Genomic DNA, 19,414 nt, shown 5'->3' with positions numbered 1-19,414 from the left:
ATCTCAAATGTCCAATACTGTAATTAATTTATTAAAGAGTGGCTCTCCAGTTCTAAAAGAGTTATGTAAACTAGCGAATGTCGGCAGGTAAACAATAATAAGCGTGATAATCCAGTTTGGGAATATGAAGGAAGAGATACAGTAAAGGAATGCCTACGTGTAGCACTGTACAAAATCGTCTTGAAGAATTGCATGTGCCGTGCTCACCTTGAATGTATAATCCTGTGAAAAGCTTCAGTTTCTCCTAAGCAACATTTTACAAAGGATTATAAAGAAGAGAACCCTCGATGTCAGACCTTAACTGTCTTCACATAGTCTGACAAGAAAGACTTATTTTAACGTTGTTAAAAGCAAACTATTAACCCTCATCCATAATTAAAAGGCAATACAGTGCTCAAATCTTTTAGCTGCCAATATTATTTTTTTATAATTACATTAACTCTTTACATGAAATACTCCCCTGACTATGGCATGTATTTCTGACCTTCAGAACAGTATCGTCTAGTGCACAAAACCAAAATTACAATCAATGTCATATTTGTATCAAGGTCTTACCTTTCACTATCAAAATCCCCTGGAGACTATTTTTTTAATCTTAAACTCAATGAATATATGTTGAGTGACCTTTAAAAAATGAAAGATTTAAAAAGATTTATATCCATTGAGAATACTGGCCTTATATTAAGGATGACATTAAAATTATAGGTTTTATTTGTCATTTTTAACTACCTCTCATTTTTTAATTTATTAAACATATTTTTTTAAAGTGCAAGTTTGGAGTTTTCTTCTTCACTTCATTTTACTTGAAAGGTTGGCATCATGTTTCTTTTTCCATAAATTTAAAACATTTCAAGAATTGTTTTTTAAGTGACTATGGTTTTCTAATTTATATAGAATTCAGGAGCTATGGATTCAAAGGGCTATTATATATTCCCTATGCAAATATTTTAACTGTTGCAGTGTTTGAGAAAATGGGATTTAAAAAAAAAAAACAATTTGCAGAGTGGAAAAACAAAACGTTGTGTTTACACTGGCGCCGCTGACTATCCTACCACGGTCAGCACTTTTAAATACATTATTTATGGAAACATAGTTCAAAAGCAAGATAGAAGATATTTATAATAGTCATCTTTTAACAAATGCCTGTAGTTTTTTTTCCTGAAAGTGTTAGTGTGTTTAAGATACGCTTTGCCCATGTCACCTAGATATTTACTCTTTGAATAGTCTTAGTAATCTGTTGAGAAAAAAGATAGTTATGAAGATGTTTACAAAACAAAAAAATCCTATTTTTTCCTAAAGAGTCAAGAAAACATAAAAGCATCATCGCTTCTACTGTGAAGTCCATTGTTCTGAATGATTTGATTCTTTTCTTGATTAGTGTTTATTATGGTAATATGATGTGTACACATTATAGTATACCATCATGCTTATTTCTGTGTTTGGGGCACAATGAATTGGTGCACATGACCAGGAGATATGTAATATACTACAACACCCTGCATGCATAATTGTTTTTGATGTAGACTTTATTATATTCCTGTTACTGTGGATGCTAGTGACTTACTGTCACAGGTGATCTTTCCAATATGCTCTGGACTACTGGGCGAGTTGTCTGCTTGACAATACATTTAATATTTTACCAAATGTAAGTGGTAAGGACATTTATAGAGTCCTCATCTCTAGCCTAGGCATTTGCAGTGTTTGATTTCAAAGTTGCTGTGTCTTTAGAACCTGGGTACGAAGTTTCACTGAGGAGGTTCTAGAGCCGATTTGCACAGTCCCTGTCATTAGCCGTGCTGTGTGACCAGCTCTGAGCTAAATTCATATTTCAGGGGGATGGTTTCTTATTTCACTTCAGAATGTTTCAAGTTTTGAAGAGTGTGTCTGTGGACTTGTGACTATGCTAGTATGGGTTATTAAAGTATGGTGTGATTTCTTCTGTTTACGACACAGAGCTATAATAAACAAAAGCCCACAACTGGTGTCTCTGCCACCGTTTCAAGAGCACAACATTTGCTTTATTCAAGTTTGATTTAATTCCTAGAGAGTAAATCGCTCCCTGGGGAGATCCTAGCACTTTAAATGAAGCACCTTGTATTTATGATGGCCGAGATAACTTTGTATATTGTTAGAATCTGCTCATGCGTACACAAGAGGTTAATGCACTTTCCGTAGTACCTGTCTGTAGGCATATCTATTGTGGAAAGAAAAGGAGATTGTATAGGTGATGTATACAGAGGTGACTCAATGGCATATGTCTTCATAGGTGGATCTTACACATAGACATGCTAACACTGGGGGGGGGTGACTCCTCTCTATCTGGCTTATTATGATGTCATCGAAAGTTAGCACAGATGCTTTGACAGCATAACAAGGTACATATAAATGTAAGCAAAACAGGATTTTGATACTGAAGTTATAAACATAAAACTCAAAATCATAATATGGGCTTTAAGACATTCTTACAATATTTATGTGTGACCAGTTCTAACAGTGTGTCACTGTGCCAAGAACAGTTATTAGTGCCCTTCAATGTCTCCTAGTATAAAGAATGTGCTATATTTATTTGATAGTTAAATGTCAAAGGACTATAGAAATAGATAAAGGCTTATCTGTTGAAAACAAATGTACATCTCTCCCCATTGTGCTAATTTAAAATAATACTTGAATCTTAATTTAAGTTCATTCTTTTTTTTTCTAGAATATTTTAATAGTCTCAGAAAAAAATCACATTGTAATTGTGGAAACTACACTTGCAACGAATAAAAAATTTCAGGTGCTTTGGTGAAGGTTTTTAAATGGAAGGAATGAAAATAAAGCATAGAAAAATGAACTTTTTGAAGAACCATCAATTTCTTTTTAAACAGGTAGAAGATACACCTAGAATCCAACAGAGCATGAGTTTTTGAATTCATATTATATATTGACAAAATTAATTTGAAATAGGAAATGTAGTCAAAAGATTGAATTACCTATCTATTTAGATTGTCAGTTAATGACCGATCTCCAAAGTATCTATGTTAAAATCTGTTTGAGTACTCTTTTCTGTTCTTAAATTCCCAATCAACATAAAATGCTCTACCTAGAAAGGAGCATACCACGTGTAATAATGTTAGTAACTGTTCACTTGCCACAATTGCAAATATTTACCACTAAAACCTACCAACCTTTCCTTCAGAACATATCTGCAAGTTTATAATACCGTTATAATATTGTTGCAACACAGTGCATGGAGAAGCACTGGCTTTGATGTCTGTGGATGTTAAAAAATATTACCTTTACAGATATAGTCTTATGCAGCCATAATGGACATGCTTTCTTTCTCACTAGCTAAAGAGAATATACCAGATCATCATTCTATTAAAACACCTAGAGATGGACTGTTGACTTTGGCAAATGGGGTTGGGGACTCATTTGATTCTCATGACCAAAGCTCCAAGTTGGGAAAAAGCAGTTTATCTAAAACACTCATGATGACAACCACATGTAATATTTTAATGTCGTGCATGCAATCGGAAGTTCAGTTCCCTCCTCCTGTCTTACATCAAGTGTTTTCTGTTGCAAATTTTTCCGTTGATTCGTACCTTTATCACATCATTTCAGCTTTTTAAACAGTTAGAAATTTGTGTGTTTTAAGCCGATGATTAAACAAACTGTCTAAGGTTTGGGCACAATTCCGTTTGAAATGACGGAGCTGATTTTGAGTTATATTTATATCTGGAGATGGTAGGGGAAAGTCACATAACCTTTCTGCATCTGTTTCTTTGTCTGAAAATGAAGACTATTGATTATGGGGTGTCCATGGGAACAATAATGTTGCATATAATAACTGATCAGAGTTCTTCAGCCCAGTAATAATCACATTTTTAGGAAGGTCTGTAGTGGATGTCATTTCGGTGTACTCCTCATGTTTTCTTGAAATGTTTAGGTTAGCACACAAGGAGGGTTTCCTCATGACATTTTCATATCCGTGTCTCGTTCTCATTGGTTCCCCACTGCCTTTTCCTAGGTCCTCTACTTTCTTTGCTTATTCTTTTAAACATACTTGAAAGTTTTAAATTTGCACAGGTCTGCAAAACACTTGCCACACACACACACAGCGACAGACACAGACACATACACATGCACACAGGCACATGCAACACCCTCACACAGACACATGCACAAAGCACACATACACACAGACACATGCAACACACTCAACACACACACACACACACACACACACAGACGTGCACACACAGACATACATACAAACATAGACACATGCACCACCACACACACATACACACTCAAAGATGGAGACATAAGAAATAAAATTATCTCCATGCATCAGAATTATACAGAATCGTTAGTTACCAATATTCCAAGTACGCCAGTGGGTGACAGAGCTGAAAGCAATTTAATAAAGCATGCCTGAAAAAATAATCCCTTTAATATTAGTGTGACTTTGTCGATTCTATCATGAAACTGTGACTAGAAAGATGAATACGAGTGGTTAAGTGTTCATTACCAGTTTCACCAAATTTTAGAATGTTTTCAGCTTTATGGAAAAATTACAAAAGTAATACAGAATGCCCTTGTGTGTTCTCCATGTCTGGGAAGCAATTATTACTACTTAATAACTAATTGACCCATTGAGTCTGTACTCTGCTCTGTCATACTGACCTGTCACCTCTTGTCTTCTCTCTGCCCTTCCCATCCTGTAACCACATGACCTCCTGGTGTTACCTCTCTTTTTGTTCCTTTCAGCTATGACTATAAGTGTTCTTGTGTTTTTCAAAACCTTGACAGTTTTGAGTGGAAATGGCATTTAATGTGCAGAGCATCACTCTGCAGGGTGGTATGTGTCAAGATTCCTCACGTTTAGACTAGTGGTTTTGGTTTCTGGAAGGAATAATGTTATTCTGTTCTATCATAAAGATTTTTTTTTTACGTGATTGTTTTGTCTGCATGATGTATGTGACCATGCTCATGCAACACCTGAGTCCAGAAGAGTCCACTGAAATTGGAGCTACAGATGGTCTTAAGCCCCTCCATACAGGTTCTGGGAACTGAATCAGGCTGTTCAGTAAGAGCAGCAAGTGCTGTTATCAGTTGAGCCACCTGTCCAGCCCTGAATAGCCAACCCCATTACATGATATCTCAAAGGCACCTGCCACCAGGGTTAAGTACTCTTGCTTTGGGCTCCTCCTTGCTGTTGTTGTTGCTGTTCACCCTGTCACACTGCCTGTTGGATACAGGCTCTGTGACCAAGTGACACGCAAGCAAAGAGGATATCTTAGGGGCAAAGAGACCCTGCAAATACACTGAGCCAGAAGAGTAACCAAACAACAACAATAAAAAACAACTCTGGCTGACTTCTTAGCATGAATACTAGGCTCCATTAAAGGATTACTAACAAATACTATAAATAAAATGCAATGGATCAGGAAGTGAAATAAGTCCAAACCAGTGTTAGCTTGGATATCTTCTTAATAAAAGTGCAACTGTTCCCTCTTCCCTGAAACACCCTGTGTATGTATTTAGATCCTGCACACATGCTGGATTTGAAAATTTTAGTCTCATTAATTGTAGCAAGAGGTTATTTATTACTCATGTTTAATGCCTTCCTATATATTGTCCCCTGAGCAGTGTATACAATGCTGAAGTGTAGAAGAGTCGATGCTGTTCCTCAAGCTTTAACCTGTTTGTCATAGTGTTTCTTGTGTGTGATTTTAAAGAGTTTGCAAAAACACTAAAAAGTATTTTAGCGAATTCAACTCTGTGAAAGACATCATTTTGAACATGTACAATTTCTTACTTCCATGTTCATTCTATTTAGTGATCTATTTCCATATTTTGTATTCCACCAATATATTTATTAGTGGACCACAAAAGGGTTCTGAGTACATGAATACAAGAGTAGCCCTGCCTGGCTATTTTATATTACCGAAATACCTGTGGGTTCTCATAGTTGAATAGATACTCCAGATTCTTTTTCTTGCACCTCAAGTTTTTCTGGGTTTTTATTCCATTGAACCTATTGTACCTGTGTACAATAATAGACTTCCTGAAAGTGCTACAGTTTTTACCATGTAATAGATTTGAGCATGACAATACTGTAAGAAAACTCAGAAGTTTCTAAGTAGATCTGAGTTTTCAAAGGAAATCGAATAATAGGTGTTTTCATTTAACTATATTGTGGCAATTTATGGGTATTATTGTAAAATGCATATGCATATTACACTGATTTTCTTAACCTGTTTTGAATTAATAAAGACTTCTCCCATGTATCCTTAGACAAGTTATTGTTTGCTTATTGGTGTTATGCTATCTGAATACAATGACTTCTGGGTGGAGCCTTCACATTATGTAACATTAGAGTACCTTTTTTATAAAAAATAAAATATATTCTTGAAATTACTGATGTCTTAAAAGTGCAGTGGAGGGATTTCTCACACTAAAATCAAAGTACCTAACCATTCATTTCTATGGCAGAAAAATGACTTCAAAATGGAGTATAGGGTTAGAAATAACTTTTCCTGGTAGAGATAGAAAACACATGACAGTTCTTTTCTATACTCAGGTCAGAATCAAGGGTCTCAACCTCCATCTTAGAGCTAAACATTTACATTAGTGTCACTTTGGGTGTAAAAAGGGAAGGGACATTTGAGGTGCTGGAATTGCTTGCTATTACTTAGAGTTGAAAGGCCCCCGAGAGGCGAGACCCTCCCTCCAGTCTCAGGAGATCACAGCCACTCAATGACTCACGAGACACCATTCTTGATGCAATCAGCAAGAGGTATATTTCAATCAGCGCGCTGAGGTTGAGGCTTGTGACCCACGCAGGGGCACAGGAGCTTGACCCTTAGCTTGGGGAGTGTAGGATATTTAAAGGAAAAAAAAAAAACACAAACCAGGGGGAGTGCTGGGTAGTGCCAATAGAAAGTCCCAGCCTATTATTCAGTGTGTGACAGGATTCAAGGAACAATCATGAGGAAGTACAGGCCCTTTCTCTCTCAAGAACCCAATCTTATTCAACCGTATCATCCACCTTGTGGTCAGCCAAGTTCCTGGAACACAAAGCTCCAGAACTAGCTGACCCACTCTCTTGGCTCTATTCTATCTGCCAGTCTGCTAGGGGTAAACGTTCTATATTAACCCTTCAGAGTCACTTAATTTCTTCATGCCAGTGCCCTTGTACGTGATGCTAAGGATTGAATAGATATGATGCAAAATTCATTTTCTATAAAGAAATCTTGTAATTAATAGTCTTGGTTTCTGTTGGCGGTAAGAGTAGCGATTCTTTACCATTTGATTCTAAAAAGAGAACAGTTTGATCAGCAGTGAACCACCATGGTCCAAAAAACAGCTAGTAATCAGGTAGACTAAGCTTCAATTCCTCCCTCCCCAAGAGTGGCTTGTCTGTATTTATTCAATACACTTCCTCCTCTGGTGGGCAGTGGGTAAGTCTTCTGAAATTGCAAATGCATCAGTTAGTAGTTAAGAGGATGGATGGCCACTAGACGTAGGCCTTTGATATCTCTCTCTCTCTCTCTCTCTCTCTCTCTCTCTCTCTCTCTCTCTCTCTCTCAATTGCAAGGCTGGAGACTGAACCTTAAGCAAGCTAAGCGAGTACTCTCCGTGAGTTACAACTTCAGAGCAGAATAAGGGAAGTATTTAAATGCTTAGTTGTTTTGTACTTTGTTAGTTTTAACTTGGATTTGCAGGAGGAAGGAGCGAGAGCAAGAAAGTGAGAGGGCAATGGAGAACTGGACTGAGTGGATCAGAACGTGAGGCAGGAAACGGAGAAAGCTAGTGAATGGAGTGGTGGGTGACAACAGGAAAACATGGATTTTGTAGCATCACTGGGAGGTTTAGTAAGATATGCATTTGCTTGAAAGGAACCTAATTATGTCTGATGACCTCCCTAAAATTAACCCTTAGAGACTGGAGACAGATGACTTCTGTGCCTGATGGTCGCTTGACTATCCTCAAGGCTCTCCAAGTCCCCACAGCCTTGAGAAGCAAACCTTCACTTTCAGACTGCAGAGACCTGCTGGTCACTTCCAGCCTGGCACGCTGGGGAATTGGTCTTGGGGAGCAGGCAAGCTCAGCTTGAGGGCGGAGTCGAGGCTTCGGAGTCGGTTTGGAGGCGGGGCCGAGGCTTCTGAATTCAACCTGTAGGCGGAGCTAGGAGGTGGAGCTCCACCCTTAGAGGCCAGGCCGAGGAAGTGCTTCCTCAAGGAACAAGGCCGAGGAGGCGGGACTGAGGCAGTAAAGCTCCTCCCTAGAGGCAGGGCTAGAGAGGTGGAGCCGCGGTTTTGGAGCTTCCTTTGGGGACAGGGCCGAGGAGGCAGAGCTGAGGCGTTGGAACTCTTCCCTAGAGGCTGGTCTGAGGAGGTGGAGTTCTGGCCGGGCTGAGGCGTTGGAGGCACTCCCCACCTCAAGATCCGGCCTAGTCAGGTGAACTCACCCGCTAGAAGAGCAGAACCCAGGCGCTGGCGGTCCCCCACCCCCGTGGAGGCGGGGCTGAGGCGGTGGAGCTCCGCCTCCAGAGGCGGGGCTGAAGAGCTGAGGATCCGGAGCCCCTCCCCCGAGGTGGGGCGGAGACTTGTGCGCTCGGGTTGGAGGCGGGGCAAACGCTTCATGACCGCCCCGCCCTCTCACCGTTTGACTTTTGGAAACGTAGCCGGGTTCCCCACGCTTTGCCGGAAGTCCTCCTAACATTTCCGGTAGAGCTTTTAAATTCCGGCCTTGGAGACCTGGATCCGAGTCTTTCCTAGAGTGTTCTCTGTATAACTTCGACCAGGATGCGGAGCGGGTTTCTGAGCGGTGCCCGGCGCCTGTGGGCACGCCGCGCCATCAGCCGCACGCCGCCGCCTTCCGAGGAGCTCCTCGCCCGCGGCGGGCTCCTGCGGGCCTTCCTCGAGCGCCGCGTGGGCTCGGAGGCCGGCGGTCTGGACGCTGGGAGCCCCCAGCTGGCCGCGGCGGCCCGGCTGCTGAGCGAGAAGGAGCGGGAACTGCGGGACACGGAGTCCTTGCTGCACGGTAAGCCATCCGCTCCGTGGGTTCGGCGTTGCGGATCTCGTCGCTAGGGTTCTGACAACCCTCAGTAGCGCTCTCTAGAGCTCCTTGGACACGGTGCTCTGCCGATCAGTCAGTCCTCAGAAAGTGCTAAGGTTTTCGGTTACCTCCCCTTCCCTCCCCTCCTGGCAGCTCAGATGTTCAGGAAAGACTTGTTAGTCCCAGCAGAGGAACTGAAGCCGGATGAGTTTATGACATTGACCCGCTACAGTGTGAGAGGAGTGAGTGATGCTCTGTATAGTTAGAACCCGAGACCTGGAAATTCGAATTCTCGGCACGTTTCCCTCGAGGATGCATCGGAGTCCGAAGTGTTCCTGAAGCCTCCAGAGACGTCTGCCCAGTAGAACACACATGGGAACTCTAGGCTTGATTCAGAGACCCTGCCTCGATGAAGAAAGTGGGAAGAGGGATTGAGATTGGTTACGGAGATCAAGCTCGGGGCTTCACGTTTATGTGTGTTCACACATATGCAAACATGCGTACTCTCATACGCACGATAATGGGAACAAATAAAATGTAGGGACTTTAAATATCAATGTAAAGGGCAGTGCTGGAAAGCAGAAAGTAAAATTAAAATGGATCGCTAAAGGCAAGAAAGAGGTGGTTACGTGGTATAGGGACTAGAAGGCAGAAGTGACCAACATGGATGAAGGTACCGCTTGAGAAGTACTGTGTGGTGGAAGTGTAGTATAGGTATGGGAGATGGCAACAGAAGAGAAACATTGTGTTAGTTTGAGTTTCTGTTGCTGTGAACACCATGACCATGGCAACTCTTAGAAAGGAAAGCATTTAATTGGGCCTGGCTTACAGTTAAGAGGTTTAGTCCATTATCCTCAAGGGGAGAAGCATGGTAGCGTGCATCAGACATGGTGCTGAAGATGGGGCTGAGTTCTGCATCTTGATCAGAAGTCAGGAGAAGGAGACTGTGTGCCACACTGGGCATAGCTTGAGCATAGGAGACCTCAAAGCCCACCACCTCCACAGTGACCCATTTCCTCCAACATGGCCACACCTCCCAAAAGTGCCACTCACTATGGGCCAAGCATACACACACACACACGCACGCACGCACACACACATACATGTCTCTGGGAGTCATTCCTGTTCAAACCACCGAAAGCATGAAACCAGAAAGATGAAGGATTAGCGTTATTTCTATAGGCTGAGGGTAGTGCCTCACATTTTAGGTAAAGAAGTGACATCATCTCGGGAAAGTCCACTGTTGACATCAGTGTGGCGAATTGAGTCAGGAGGAAGCTGCTTACCTTCCAAAGGAGAGGCAGTAGTAGATTGGCACAGAGCAAGACACTTAAGAAACAAAATTTGATGGATTATATCATTTTTAAAAAGGGTAGAATTATAGTGGTCGGGGGCAGCTTCTGTTATCAGACTGAGTTCTATTTTTAATTTAAGATAGGGATACAAAAGTTGAGTTTCCTTGAGGGAAAAAGAGCTTTGCTGTTGAGTGCATACTGAGGAAATAAAGGTAAACCTAGAAGGATACTGGCACAGAGATCCGAACTGGCCCAGGAGAGCTGCAGTGGAGGAGCTCTTGAGCCTGCGTAATCAAGAGAGGTCAGAGTAGGTGCTAACAGATGGAACTGTGGAGGCAGTAACAAGGCAGGAGTGCATAGTGCTGCACATCTGGGCCGGGGAAGAAGAAAACCAGGAGTTCCAGAAAGATCTGGCAGACCCGTGGGATTGGGGTGCATTACCTAAATGAACCTGTAGAAACCAGTTGCAAGAAACGGGAGCATGCCACTACCTGACTTAGAAAGGCTGAGGTCACCTTTTTTAGTTTATACTAGGAAACGTCTTTAAATTTGGCAGTTTTGCCAATGGGAATTTTAATTAAAAGTCTGATTATTGTAATCTGAAAATCTAAACATAAATTCTAGCTATCAAGTCAGCGTTTATTTCCCAGCAGTTGGGGTGGAGAACTGAGGTTGACAACAGCCATTACCTAAAGAATTGGAGAAAGCTGAACCCTTTGGAGGGGGGCAGCCATTGAACCTAGAACTGTAAAGTGTCGCTCTAAGAGAGGTCCTGTGTGTGCACTGTCCCACCTCCCATTGACGTAAGGCCTTGATAAGCACACACACTTAAGGCGTGTGGACATTTGTTGTTTCAGAGCAAAAACAGCGTGTAATTCCTTTCTTTCCTAGGCTGCAAATGTCCATAGAACAGGGAAACAAATGAGAAAGTTTATCTTTAAGTCAAAAGCGAAAACTCAAAGATGAAATAATCATAAAACCAGAGATGAAAGGAATATTTCTATAAACATGGGGCAGACTCCAGTGAATGTTTTGTGTTGGATACTTTATCCTAAGGAAACATTCACTAAGACTAACTTAACTGTAGGTTTAATTTTGCTTGACCATTCAGACCTTCTGTGCCCTTGCCTGGCATTCTAACTAGTTAAATGCATCCGTTTGGTGATGTGAAGCCTAACTTGGTAAACTGAGTCCGTTTAGTCCATTTACTGGGGCTGGAGAGACAGCACAGCTGTGAAGAACACTCTTGCAGAGGACCCAGGTTTTGTGCCCAACACCCAGGTAGCATCTCACAACTTTCTGTAACTCCAGTCATAGGTGATCCAGCACCCCATTCAGGCCTCTGGGGGCACAGCATACATGTAGTACATACACATACATGCAGGCAAATACCCATAAATATCAAATAAAACCCATAAACATTTTTGAAATGTAATTTTATGCGTATGAGTATTTTGCCTGCATGTATGTACGTGCACACCATGCATCCCTGGTGCTGATGCCCGAGAAGTAAGAGAGTGTCAGAACCCCTGGAACCAGAATTACATGATTGTGAGCCAACATGTGAGTGCTGGCAACTGAACCTAGGCTCTCTGAGAGAGTATCAAGTGCTCTTAATTACTGAGCCATTTCTTAATTTTTATTTCTCTTAAAGTCTGTTATTACAGCTTTTCTGGAATTGAAAATATGGAGAACTTTAGTCTTAATATTTATATTGGAGTTTTTTTGTTTAGCTTTCATCATCAGGAAAAACTTTTATAGCTACATACTTATAAAAACTATTATATCAATAATTTTAATTAGTGGCAACTATGAAAAGAACAAGAAAAATATTTTCCTTTTTCCTTCAGCTGTAGTAACTATAAACACACAAACTGAAAATCTAATATCAACTTAACAGCAATTAAGCAAAATGTAACTGCTGCTCTTTTTCCTAGATGAGAATGAAGATTTAAAGAAACTTGCAGCAACTGAAATAGCTTTGTGTCAGAAAGAAATAACTGAGCTGAAGCATCAGGTATGTTACATATTCATGAAGAATTAAGCCTTTAGGAAAACCAAGCCAGTCCTCTTTCCGTGTCACTACAGACTTAGCAGAGAGCCCAGGAAAGGAGCCTGTTGCTACTTACATAGAATTTGTTTGTTGCTGTTAATTTTTCTTTTTATTTGTATGTATTTGTCTGCAAGTGTGTCTGCACCACAAGCATGCCTGGTACTTTTAGAGGCCAGAAGAAGGCGTCACATCCCCTGGGATGGATGTAAGGGTGGAGTAAGTTGTTGGAAAGTGAACCTAGGTCCTCTGCAAACTTTGCCCTTGTTCTTAACCTCTCCATCTCTAGGCCTCAACTCTAGACTTTTTTTTTTTTTTCAAAGCTCTTGTCTGTTTTTCTTGTGTTTACTCCATGAAGGAATTACCAGCATCAAAGAGGATTTTAAAGCAGAAAAAGACATGCTTCTCATCATCCAGATTTCTCAGGCTACAAGTCTGGCTGATAAATTCCTATACCAGCTCTTAAAGATACAGAAAGCTCTGCTTTTGCCTTTTTCCCCCCTTTTTTCACTGTGGCTAGACAATGGTTAGCAAAGATTGTAGACTGACAGCAAAGTGAACGTCCTGGGGTGAGAAGGAGACCTTATCCTAGTACTGATAGAGGGCCAGTCCTCAACTTCCAAAAGCAATAGCCCCCTCTTCCATCTAAGTGAACTTACCTAGCAAGCGTAAGACGAGCACCTCTGTTCTCCTTCTGTATCGGGCCTTGTATTTCAAGACATGTGGTGTAATGTCCTGATCCCAGACATTTCATTCCTAACTACCTGGTCAGGGAGTTGATAGAGTTCAGCCCTTAGCACCACATAAGATCTGATGTGGTGCTGTACACCCATGTTCCTGGCACTGAGGAGGTGGAGACAGGAACATGAAAACACAAAAGAAAGAATTCCAAGAAGTACAAACAAGCCGGGTGGTGGTGGCACGTGCGCCTTCAATTCCAGCACTTGGGAGGCAGAGGCAGGCTGATTTCTGAGTTCGAGGCCAGACTGGTCTACAGAGTGAGCTCCAGGACAGCCAAGGCTGCACAGAAAAACCCTGTCTCGGGAAAAAAAAAAAAGTACAAACAAGCCTATCAAAAGCAGATGCATTTTATAACCCTTAAAATGTAACTGTAACATTAATACTGTACTGGAAATTATGCATTGTACATTTTTAGTTAGCAAGATGGTCAAACTGTATCAAAGAGCACTATTAAATTATTTGTTTAGAGAAAATTAGGTTCCGTATTTAAGTTTCCTGATGTGTAGCTCTGAGCAGTGGTCTTGAGGTGTGCTTAATTACAGGAAAGTGTCGTCTTTTGTTTATAGATCATCTCACTTCTGGTTCCTTCAGAAGAAATGGATGGGAGTGACCTGATCCTGGAGGTGACTGCGGGTGTGGGTGGTCAGGAAGCCATGCTTTTCACTTCTGAGATGTTTGACATGTACCAGCAGTATGCTGCATTTAAAAGATGGCATTTTGAAACACTGGAATATTTCCCAAGTGAAGTAGGTCAGTGTCTTAGTTAGGTTTCTCTTGCTGTGATAAAAACTCCATAACCAGAGGCAACTTGGGGAAGAAAGGATTTATTTCATCTTTCAGTTCGCAGTACCTGGAAGACAAGTCAGGGCAGGAATTGCAGGCTGGAGCCTGGAGGCAGGAACTGAAATACAGGCCATGGAGGAAAGCTGCTCATGGCTTCTTCCTTCTGGCTGGCTTAGCCTGCTTTCTTATGCACCCTAAGACCGTTTGTCCAGGAGCAGCATCACCCTCTACCTCAGTTAAGTGGTCCTTCCCCATCAGTCATCAGTCAAGATATTGTCTCCCAGACTTCCCTACAGAGTAGTGTTGTGGAGTCATTTCTCAGTTGAAGTTGCTCCTTGGATTATTCTAAGCAGCACAGGCAGTAAGTGCATTGATTCGTTTTCTTAAAGCATACATGTACCTACAGTATGTCTCAGGGAAAGGGTTGGCAAGATGATGATAAGAACGTATTTGTAAGGACTAAGTAAGTACTCATGTGCTCATTATTTACCTAATGATTTTAAATACAAGCACAATTTTGAAATCTCCTGTAAAGCATGGTGGTAAGCTATTCCATGAGAAGCACTTCTAGCTTTGAAAAATAGTTTAGGATACACTTAATCCTAGCACCCAAGAGGCTGCAGCAAGAGAATTGCACTGAGTTCAGGACTAGACTGGGCTACAGGAGATCCTTTCTTAAAAAGAAACCAAAAAGGTGGTCTTTTCGCTGTTGCTCCTGTGAGTTCATCGGTACCATACTTTACTACGTGAAAGTAAATAGTTCTATAGTAAGGGGCTGGAGAGTGGCTCAACAGTTAGAGGCTTCTGCAGAGGCCTTGAGATCAGTTCCCAGCACCCAGACGGTGGCTCTCAACTACCCAGAAATTCATCTCCAATGGAACTGGTGTTGTCCTCTGACTCCATATGCACCTGGTATACATGTGTTACACACGCATACATACATGTACACTGTTAAAACACTCAGACCTAAAATTAAATACATACATTTTAAAAAGTAAAGATTATGTGTTAAAACGGCAGATATCAAACTTTAAAGTTTTTAATGTGCTTGCACTCTCTACTGACAGTTATATTGTAGCTGTGTTAACTTCATGAGAATCCATGTGATAGTCAGTTGTTTGTGCATGGCAGGAATGATGAAAACCATTCAATTCTGTTTTCAAGGTGGCCTTAGACATGCATCAGCCAGCATTGGCGGTCCAGAAGCCTATAGACACATGAAGTTTGAAGGAGGAGTGCACAGAGTACAGAGAGTACCAAAGACAGAGAAGCAAAGCCGCATCCACACTAGCACCATGACAGTGGCGATTCTGCCCCAGCCTACTGAGGTAAAGCATAGGAACGGAGCTGGTGTGGGGCCCCTCTCCCAGCAACTGCATAAACTTATCAATTGTCTTCTTCCATAGTTTGAGTTACTCATAAATATTTAATTCAAGAAATGTAATTTTACAACAGATGGTATGAATGAAAATGTTTCTAGATTGTGTAGAAATACACTGGAAAAAAAAAAAAAAGGCAGGGCGGTGGTGGCGCACGCCATTAATCCCAGCACTTGGGAGGCAGAGGCAGGTGGATTTCTGAGTTCGAGGCCAGCCTGGTCTACAGAGTGAGTTCCAGGACAGCCAGAGCTACACAGAGAAACCCCGTCTCAAAAAAAAAGAGACCTGACAAAGCAAGACCTCAGTATGTAAGAAAACAACCTGTTTTGTTCATTTCTCTTCTGCTAAAAGTGACAAGTTAATTCATTTAAAAAGTAAAATATGAGCGATTTGGGATTTCTTTTTAAACTCTTTTTTTTTTTTTTAAAGATTTATTTATTTTATTTATGAGTACACTGTAGCTGTCTTCAGACACACCAGAAGAGGGCATTAAATCTCATTACAGATGGTTGTGGTTGCTGGGATTTGAACTCAGGACCTCTGGAAGAGCAGTCAGTGCTCTTAACCACTGAGCCATCTCTCCAGCCCCCGATTTGGGATTTCTACTTAATAATTTTAAGAGGGTGTATGGTAGGGTTGATGGGTTAGTTTCTCTGGGAAACCTGAGTGAGAAAAGAAGAGCTAAGATAGGAAGTGCAGGAGAGTCCAGGTCAGGACCCATGCTAGCTCCTGGGACATGAGCGTGGTCTAAGTTCTGTCCAGCTTTTTTAGCAACTCCGAGAGGGGTTGTCTTACTGCGAGATGATCGGCACACCATAGAGAGCAGTCTCTAGTTGTTCCTGGAACAGACATTTTTAAACATGGTGCTTCTCATGCTTTCTCCTGGGACACTGCATTACCCTGTTGGATTCCAGTGTTCGTGGAATGTATAACCTGGCTTCATGGTCTTTGCCTCTAAATTATGGTTATAATATTTTAAAAACAATATCCCCTCTCTCCCCAAAACAGTTTCATGTACTCAAATTGCTATTTTTTTTTCTTTCCTTTGCTAAAATCTTTGAATTCAGCAAAATTCTACATTTTTTTTATTTATCTATTTATTTTTTAAAAGAATCACATTTATGTTTGCGCATCTTTGTGCATGTGGCCCAAAAAGGCCAGAAGAGGGCAAGGATGCCCTGGAGCTGAGGTTAGAGGAGGCTGGGAGTCACCTGACATGTTGACCACACTCAAATTCTCTGTGCACACGCTCTTCACCAATGAGAGGATCTGCTCAGCACCACATTTCCTGTTTTAACAGTCCCTGATTTTGTTTGTGAGGCAGAAAGCTCAACTTCTGAGGATTAGGAAGTGTTGGTACTATTCTGCCTTTATTTAAAAAAAAAAAAATTTAAATAATATTCTGCTTCTGGTCTATCCTTAAGCCTTTTACGTTTTATGTCAATTCTATGTATGGCATTTATTTACAATGTGTAGGTCTCACCTGAAGACAATTGGTACGTGTAATTGTTTTTTATAGTTCCAACTTTTTTTGTATGTATAGATTAAACTGGTGATTAATCCTAAAGATCTGAGAATTGATACTAAGAGAGCGAGTGGAGCTGGAGGTCAGCACGTAAACACCACAGACAGTGCTGTTCGGATAGTCCATCTTCCTACAGGTATGTACTCGTTTTTCAATGGGAAACTTTGAGTCAAGCTCAATTTCTGGGGGACTGACTAATTTTTCACTGAAACAGACCTCCAGATACCAAAATACACCATTAAGGGCTCTTAACTAACCACATGGTTCTGTAGCTAATGCTGTTTAGGATAATTACAAAGCCAGGAAGAAGGAGGGGCTAAGCACAGGAATCTCCATGTTAGTCATGTTAGAGAGCAGAGTCCTGCCAATTGAGTTATGGAATATATACGTATTGGATTTTACTATTTCCAAAAACCTCTGTGACAGACTTATCTGAATTATTTATCAGAAAATGTTCTAAATTACCAGTTACTAGTTGTAGGGCTAAGATAGTAATAAGGACCCTGAAGGCAATAAAAGCATTGGACTTCCTACACAGAAGCATGATACATGGATGGTTTTAGATAAAGTTTCAGGAGCGGCTTTCCATTGAGACTGTAAAGCCCAGTGGAATTTGAATCTAGATGATTAGGCCAAGTGTGTTTTTAAGTGTTACTAGAGCACTGGAGTGGCTTATGAACGACAAGGAACATCTAGGAAATACAGTTCAGGTTCCCCTGAACTCCCACATGCATGGATCTGAAATTGCCCATAGCTCCTGTTAACCAGGGGTAATGAAGATAGGCGGCCAGGTAGGACATTTCCTTTAAATACAGAAAACCATTAAATATTGCGGTGACTAGTGGGGTGTATAAATAAAAGTAGGTTCAAAAAGGAAATCCTAAACTCTATTTCTGCTGACTCTAATAGGATATGTAGCTTCTATATATACATTCATTTCTATAAGTCTATTAAAAATTATGATAGTTGAAGCTATGAAAAAAGTCTGTATTAAAAGTATTTAAAGTCTGCCAGGTGTGGTGGTGCACGACTTTAATCCTAGCACTTTGAGAGGCAGAGGCAGGCAGATCTCTGACTTCAAGACCAGCCTGGTCTACAAAGCAAGTTCCAGGCCAGCCAGGACTGTTACACAAACAAAACTAGTCTCAAACAAACAAGCAAACAAACAAATTAAAGTCTTCTGTATGATTCTTGTTTTTATTGCCTCATAAAAGAAGAAAAAGTTCAAGGCCAGCCTGGTCTACAGAGTGAGTTCCAGGACAGCCAAGGCTACACAGAGAAACCCTATCTGGAAAAAAAACAAAAAAAAGAAGAAAAAGGATGAGAAAGAAAAGGAATAATCCTTGATAATAAAGAAGATTTTTGTATTAAAACTCTTTAATTTTCATAACATTATTCAGGCATTGTTTCCGAATGCCAGCAAGAGAGATCTCAGCTGAAGAACAAGGAGCTGGCTATGAAAAAGTTACGGGCAAGGTTATACAGCATGCATCTAGAGGAAGAAACTACTAAGAGATACAATGCTCGAAAAATCCAGGTAAAAATGAATTTAAGAAACTCAAAACTATTTATTGGTAGTGTAGTTTTTTTTTTTTATTACTATGTTTGTATCTATTATAAGGACAAATACCTGTATACACTTTATCCTGTTTTCTGTAGTCAAAGGCATTTTTCTCAGATTCGTGAAAGTGTACCAAATCCCTACTCAGTTTTTAATCCTTTTAACTTACGGAAGCAAGAGTACTGAAGATTACACCTGCTGTCTTGTATTTGATTGTATGTCATACACAGTCCTTCCATGACTTCTTTAGTATGTATACCCATCACCTTATCTCCACAACAGGATGATATTTATTCCCAGAGGTACCATATACATAAGTGCATATATAAATATGCTGCTTCTACTGTTCAAATATCAGCCATTTGCCAGACTCTGTCATTATGTAATCAGTATTTTGCTAATTGGAAATTAAAGTTTAACTTTAAGTCATAGAGCATTGAAGGGGCACAGGCAGGACTCAGATACTTGCATCTTGACTATAAAGTCTATCTTCTTTTCTCTGGATCATATCCCCATGTTATTTGGGGAGTCAGGGGTTTATACTTGGTTCTTGCATTGCTGTAGATTTAAGTTGTCCTGGATCTAAGTGCATCTCATATACTCTCCCCCAATTTGTTTGTTTGTTTGTTTGTTTGTTTTAGGTTGGAACTAAAGGAAGATCAGAGAAAATAAGAACATACAACTTTCCACAGAATAGAGTCACAGATCACAGAATAAACAAATCACTACATGACCTTGAGAGCTTCATGCAAGGAGACTGTCTTCTGGACGACCTGATACAGTCACTGAAGGACTATTCGGATTATGAATCTCTAGTAGAATTGATTTCCAGAAAAGACTAAGCTTCTTTGTAAAGATATATTTTTTTTTTATATAGACTAAGAAAATTCTAGTGCAAATCCATTGTGTGCAAATATTTAACCAGTATTCTCTTGAGGAATGTAATTTAACAGTTTCTTGGACAATTCTCTATAAAAAATTAGACACAAAGAAAGACAATTGTTTTTATGCAAAATATTTAGTCAGAAATTT

The 19,414-nt window shown here is 40.6% G+C and overlaps 1 protein-coding gene across 3 annotated transcripts; it reads left to right on the top strand.

The window, feature by feature from the left end:
• Window positions 1-8,676: 8,676 nt before the first annotated feature.
• Window positions 8,677-19,381, top strand: Mtrf1l (mitochondrial translational release factor 1 like). Of its 3 annotated transcripts, none has more exons than XM_028764367.1 (7): window positions 8,694-9,033; window positions 12,281-12,360; window positions 13,701-13,776; window positions 15,082-15,245; window positions 16,840-16,957; window positions 18,222-18,358; window positions 19,024-19,381. In XM_028764367.1, exons 1-7 carry the CDS (start codon window positions 8,796-8,798, stop codon window positions 19,222-19,224), a joined length of 1,014 nt encoding a protein of 337 aa, XP_028620200.1. In that variant the 5' UTR covers window positions 8,694-8,795; the 3' UTR covers window positions 19,225-19,381. The 3 variants fall into 3 exon arrangements, with proteins under 3 accessions (XP_028620201.1, XP_028620200.1, XP_028620199.1); XM_028764366.1 differs by having other exon boundaries at window positions 13,701-13,884; XM_028764368.1 differs by lacking the exons at window positions 16,840-16,957; window positions 18,222-18,358; window positions 19,024-19,381 and having other exon boundaries at window positions 8,677-9,033; window positions 13,701-13,757.
• Window positions 19,382-19,414: the final 33 nt, after the last annotated feature.

This window comes from Grammomys surdaster, unplaced genomic scaffold (genome assembly GCF_004785775.1).
Source record: "Grammomys surdaster isolate TR1022 unplaced genomic scaffold, NIH_TR_1.0 143, whole genome shotgun sequence".
In the NCBI taxonomy this organism is placed as follows: Eukaryota; Metazoa; Chordata; class Mammalia; order Rodentia; family Muridae; genus Grammomys; species Grammomys surdaster.
This window is presented reverse-complemented; position numbering and strand designations above follow the sequence as displayed.

Coding starts and splice junctions, on each gene's coding strand:
- Mtrf1l (XM_028764366.1), top strand. CDS start 8,796: ATGCGGAGCGGGTTTCTGAGCGGTGCCCGGCGCCTGTGGGCACGCCGC. Junction 12,361..13,700: donor TAACTGAGCTGAAGCATCAG/GTATGTTACATA, acceptor TTTTGTTTATAG/ATCATCTCACTTCTGGTTCC. Junction 13,885..15,081: donor ATATTTCCCAAGTGAAGTAG/GTCAGTGTCTTA, acceptor TCTGTTTTCAAG/GTGGCCTTAGACATGCATCA.